This window comes from Sceloporus occidentalis, unplaced genomic scaffold, assembly GCF_023333645.1.
Source record: "Sceloporus occidentalis isolate IW3139 unplaced genomic scaffold, rSceOcc1.0.p SCAF_36, whole genome shotgun sequence".
NCBI classification, from domain to species: domain Eukaryota; kingdom Metazoa; phylum Chordata; class Lepidosauria; order Squamata; family Phrynosomatidae; genus Sceloporus; species Sceloporus occidentalis.
The window spans coordinates 1,229,360-1,235,359 of NW_028317016.1; the positions used below are offsets into that span (position 1 = coordinate 1,229,360).

The following is a 6,000-nucleotide window of genomic DNA, read 5'->3' on the forward strand; positions in this document are numbered from 1 at the left end:
CAGGAGCAGGAATGGCAGCCTCCAAGTCTGCAGATAAGACGTTTAACGGAATAAAGCGAGATAAAACCAAGATCTTGTCGATGCCAACCTACATTACTGTATGCAGCACTGTGTTTTACAGTCAAGGAATAAGATATTTCTTTCTGTGTAACTTACATTTATCAACAGTGGTCAAATTGAGCATAGAAACCACATCTCCTATGAATTATACCATAAAGGTAAATACCAATAAATGTAAAGCTTTCAAAAAAGTCTCCAGCCCAGGAATTCTTTAATACGGACACCAAAGTAAGCAGATATAAAATATTCCACAAGTCCAACGAGCGACAGCCCAATGAGAATCCAGATTAGTGACGCACTGACGTACATAGGCCTCAATCTGTGGATGAAAAGGAGGAGATACCTCATTAGCCAACGGCTGGCCTGTACAATAAACGTAATATCGCTATGGAGTCTGACCGCAATACGGCATGGGCTTGGCAGATAATAGTTACATTTTGCTTGTATTTATTTTACATTTGTCTCACAGGCTTTTTTTCTTGTTAATGGAATCTGGGGCAAGCCTGCACCCCCAACCTCCCTTTTACCATAGCTCCTTTAAGTTCCAATCCTTTTCATTTCCAATTTCCAAGCACCCATAAATATCTCGTCATTATATCAGGTCTTCTAGCCCCCTTATTTCCTACAGTACTTGATGCCCTACACACCAGAGCTTTTTTGCCATGTTTGTTCAATCATAATATTTTGGGTGACTTTCCCTGCTCAAACACCACAATTAGCTGATTCTTTATGGCAATGCTAATAAAATCTATTCCTCAGATTGTAAGTAGGCAGTGTCCCTCTGGGTGGTTAATGAGCTATTCTAATGTAAATTGTGTATTATATTTAAAATTACAGTTTGGGGACACTTCCTTGTTTTTAAAAGAAAAGCACATTTCATCCATTAAAATATCAAATGGATTAGAAATACCATGTAAATGTTGTTAATCTTGTAATGAGCACCGTATTATCAAAAAAAAAGTCGTTCTAGAGTACACTACATTATATATATAAATAAAATGTATATGGAGCTTTGAAGAGCCTATTTTGTCCCAAGTTAAAGACCGCTATAGGGTTTTCTAGAAAAAAGAAAATATTTTTGAGAAAAAAAGCATTCCCACTACTTTTAGCCACTTCTACTCAAGTGCAAAACCATATGTATGAGAAATGTTTTCTTCCCTTGTTCTAATGTCTTACCTTCCCACTGCAGACGCTGCGTATCCATGAAAGTACTTGTAACGTGCATAGAGGTAAGAGAGACCACAAGCTGCAGCTGTCCCTTAAAAAAGAGAATCTAAAAAGTAATGTATGAAGTCTACCAAATACACAATGATATTAAAAATGCATTATTTATGCGGCAAAACAAGGAACTCCTGTGCTATATATATATATATATATATATATATATATATATATATATATATATATATATATATATATATATATATATATATATATATATATATATATATATATATATATATATATATATATATATGACCGTTCCATATGTAAAACACAATACCTCACTGCCACAAGTCCTTCCATCTAATAGGTGGTCTTCCCTAGTAGGTTGCCTCTACTAGATGACAGCACTTGCACTCCTGAGAGGGCCACCTACTGAACTAAAGGACTTTGTTCTGTTGCAGTAGTAAAGTATTTTCAGAATTATGTAGCTGTATAAGTCCGTCTCTTCTGCTGGGTGTATTTTTAATGTTTACAGTGTTTTATAAGGTGATCTTGGTAGTGCAACTGATTTTTCTTATTCAGGAGTGTGGTGATCAAATCTGATTATTCAATTACTATTAAAGACTACTTAGGTCATCCCTTGTGAGTGTAGGTCACAGGTTCATTGTGTTGGTGTCGACCAGTTCTGACTACAAGCTGTTTGGGGTTTTCTTACCTTCATGGAAAAAATATCCAGCCATCCAAAGAACAGAGAGAAAAATAGGAAAATATTCTGTGCAGTTCAGTCTGGTGGAAAACGGAAAAGGGTACAGTAAACTTGGATGTAACGATAACTCCAAAGAGCAAATTTATCATTACAGAACATTTTGTAAAGCATAATATTCCATTAACATATACTATTTACCAATTCTTAATGGTATATCAAGGGGCTGCGAGAACTCTTGGAGCCAGGAAACCATAAGTTCTAAAATGTCACTTTTGTTCAGGAATAAAGTGTTTGAATCCAGATGCTGGTGTCTGTGAGAAACTTGTGGAAGGCATTGGTGTCTATATCCCAATTCCATATTTCTCTCCAGTCTTGGTGTATGAGAACTAGCCACTTACTGTGCTCTGAAGGTCCTTTCAAAGTTCGGATGACCCGACGTGCTCGGAGGAGAAATGTTGTACTTTCGGCGTGCCCAGATGACCTGCATGGAAAAATATGCTGCAGAGAAGGAAAGCAATGTTTGGACGGGAAACAAACGTCCACCCACCAGTCCAAGAGGAAATGCACTGGAAGACACATACACAGTTCATATTTTTTTGCATTATTGGCGTCACTAGAGGGTGAAAAAAATTATACATCTACAGTTGACTGCCAAAGGCGTTACCTATAGTTGGCCCAAGATAATAGTTTTCAGAACTCCTGTTGTTCATTCTTTAGATGGAATTTTTCTTACAGAAGCACTATAAATACATTTCTGGCTTTTTTATTTGAAATGGGTGGACCGCAAGTTACCCTTCAGATCAAGATACCTATATAGACTACCATTCAAAAGTTTGGGGTCACTTAGACATTTCCTTGTTTTTGAAAGAAAAAGCTATTTTTGTCCAATAGAATACAATGAAATGGACCAAAAAATACAGTGTAGACGTTGTTAATGTTGTAAATGACTATTGTAGCTGGAAATGGCTGATTATTAGTGGAATATCTTCATAGGTGTACAGAAGCCCTTTGTCAGCAACCATCACTCCTGTGTTCCAATAGCACGTTGTATTTGTTAATCCATGAAAATAGAAGTATAAAAAAATGTCTTTTATTTGGATGCTTGATCCCATATGTACAAAAAAAAAATAGCGTGTCCAAAATTATGCAAGAAAAGGAACAGAAAATAAAAAACACACAATGAATATCATAGCATCCGCAGAAAAAGAGACTACTTTATCAAAAGCAACCCTAATATAGCCATGTTAATCAAACACTTAATAAAAATAAACACCCGATAATAGCAAAAATAAATGAATCACCCAACAATATGAAACAATTAAAAAAACATGATATACCCAAATAAAGAAATAAATCACAAATAAAAATATATAATATACTCAAATAAAATCAAAGATGAGAATAAATCTTAAAGCAAACAATACCTTAATCAAAGAAATAGGACACGTCATCCCAAGAATTTAACCCTTTCTAGTGGCCAGAATGAAAATCCAGTATACCTCTCGTTGGTTAAGAAGGGTAATAACATCAATACCTCTAGGGGGAGAGGTGAAACGCTCTATCCCCATAAAGGTGAAATCTTGTAAATTACAATTATTACACAAAATAAAATGATTGCCAATGGGTGAAGAAGAAACAAATGACTCAACACTTAAAATATGTTCCCTAATCCTGTCATTATGGCTTCGTGTAGTACATACCACATTTTTTTACACATGATTAAATAAACATCATTATGTGTGGTGAAATTAATAAACTGTCTAATGTTAAAGGTATGGTTATTAGAGGTAGGTGTAAAAGAAACATCCTTATTAACATAGGGACAACACTTGGACGGTAGTGTGTATACACATCCAGACATACCTAGGAGCTTTGCAGTAGAGGTTATATGGAGTTCTTCCTTCTCTGAGGGAGAGATTTCATGCATTATAAATGTGGTGGTAGGAGGACTGGGCCAGAAACAGGCAGCGTATGTAAACATGGCTATAGATTTATAATATTCCTCAATACATTATTTAATTATACAATAAACTACATGTGGCTGTGCCTCATATGTTGCTATAACTGCTGTACATGTGTGTGCCCCAGGGCCCCACTTGATCTTGATCCTCCTGTCAGTCATATTTAAAAAAATCAAGATCTACTAATATATGTTTCGATTTAGCAACTCGATATATTTTACTAATATAAGTCTAATTCTCTTGTAACATTTTCCATCATGCACCTGACCTATTCTTCCTAAATAGCGCTGTGTTGAGGATGGATGAGCGACTTTTAAAACTGACCAATAAGCATCTACACTGCTTGTAAGAAAAAAATACATATATAACATCATCAAAAATGTTAAATCATAAGTACAGGTTAATTTATGTACTAATGAATAATGGAACAACTCACAGATGTGAGATATGAAATCCCCTGTAAGGATTAAATCAATTCACCTATAGAATAGAATCATTTTTCCCTTTTATTATATCACTTCCCCAGGAAGGGGTATATATGTTTGCATGTATGTGAGTATAAGTGTGTCAGCATGGATGTGTCTATACATGTTTTATTTGAGCATGGATATGGATATGTATGCGTGAGCATGGATGTGTAAGCGGTGTGAGATGGACTGTGTGTGTTTGCATAAGTGGTGTGAGAGTGTGTGTGTTAACATGTGTAAATTTGTGTAATTGTGTTTAAATGTGTGTGACAAAGTATATGTTGGACACAGACACAGGGGTTTTCTTGTTCAAATTCCTGATAGGAGATCTGCGATTAACATTATTACATCTCATAAAAGAATGTGCTAAAGAAGGAGCAATACTATTTTCAAATACAATACATTCTGAAGTTTTTCAACATTTGACAGTAAATCCCAAATATAATTTTGTTGATCCAAAAACAGGTACTCATGCACAAACATTTGAGAGATTAGATGGTTCAGTTAAATGGCGTAATAAGAAACATTGTGGAACTTCGATGATTCATCCAAATTTAGTTTGCAGAATTTGTGGCGAAAATCTCTTTGATGCATTGTGTGATTACATTAAATGTTATATGTATATTGTATGTGTGTACATATGTGTTATATGTAAATTGTATAAAGAATTACCTGCTTGTAATGTTAATTAAGTTTAGTGAAAATAAAATGTTATAAAAAAAAATAAAAAAATTGGTGGCATCCCGGATAATACACTAGGGGGCGCCTGGATAATACACAAGTACCGGGACCTCTCGGCTATCATATGCATTGAAGTACCTAAGATGGCTAGAGCCAAGTACGGATTAGCCAGCCAGCGCAGGGGACGTGACAAGCAATTTATTTGGCATAGAAACTAAGTAGGGTTACCAAACACAGGCAAGTAAATAAAAGGTGCACTTTAGTTGGCTCAGCTTCAGTTTGCACTGCTCCTCTCTAAACAAAATAGTCTTTACTTGGCCCAAAACCTATAGGGCTGAAGAGCTCAAGCTTAAATATATGCCGAGCTTAACTTGTTCCGGACTATCTTGTCAACTGTAGACACAATGGGCACTGCTGCTCCGCAGAGCTAACCTTGCACCATAATCTAACAAACGCTGTTATTTTAGCTTACATAGAAGCTGGCATTTAACCCATTAGCTTCCTGTCTAGCAGCTACTCACAAATAAGAGGTTATTCTGTTGGCGGCATAAGGTTAAGCGTTTGCTAACACTTACCTTGTTCCAAAACAGCCAACACAGTGACAAAAGCCAGCAGAGCAATTTGGTCACGCATGTCAGACAGGGTACTTCAGAGGCCGTCTGTGCCCTAAAATGTTGCTCCTTGTTGGGGACCCAAACCAAGCACTTGTAATCTTGTCTATCACTTGATCTCTCTTCCACCTACAGAGAGGATAGGTTCCTTTTTCTGAATCCTGATGGTAGAAGGTAGCTTGCTGGTGGGCAGGGGTAAGGACTTGAAGGCAGGTGGTAGATCTTTCCCCAGTTGAAGAGTCTGCACTTGTTTCCTGTTCATAAAGCATTGAGGTTGTTAGTAAAGCTTTCATGATTATTCCCTGCCTATCTCCTGCTTTATAACTGTCTCATTCCAGGGCAGAGCC

The 6,000-nt window shown here is 36.4% G+C and overlaps 1 protein-coding gene across 1 annotated transcript; it reads right to left on the reverse strand.

Moving 5' to 3' along the window:
* Window positions 1-243: 243 nt before the first annotated feature.
* Window positions 244-5,675, reverse strand: LOC149297848 (leukotriene C4 synthase-like). Its single transcript, XM_089488065.1, has 5 exons — window positions 5,618-5,675; window positions 2,332-2,431; window positions 1,943-2,013; window positions 1,237-1,318; window positions 244-379 (listed from the first exon to the last, which is right to left on the reverse strand). The coding sequence occupies exons 1-5, from the start codon at window positions 5,673-5,675 to the stop codon at window positions 244-246; spliced, it is 447 nt and encodes a 148-aa protein (XP_089344191.1).
* Between the last annotated feature and the right edge of the window lie 325 nt (window positions 5,676-6,000).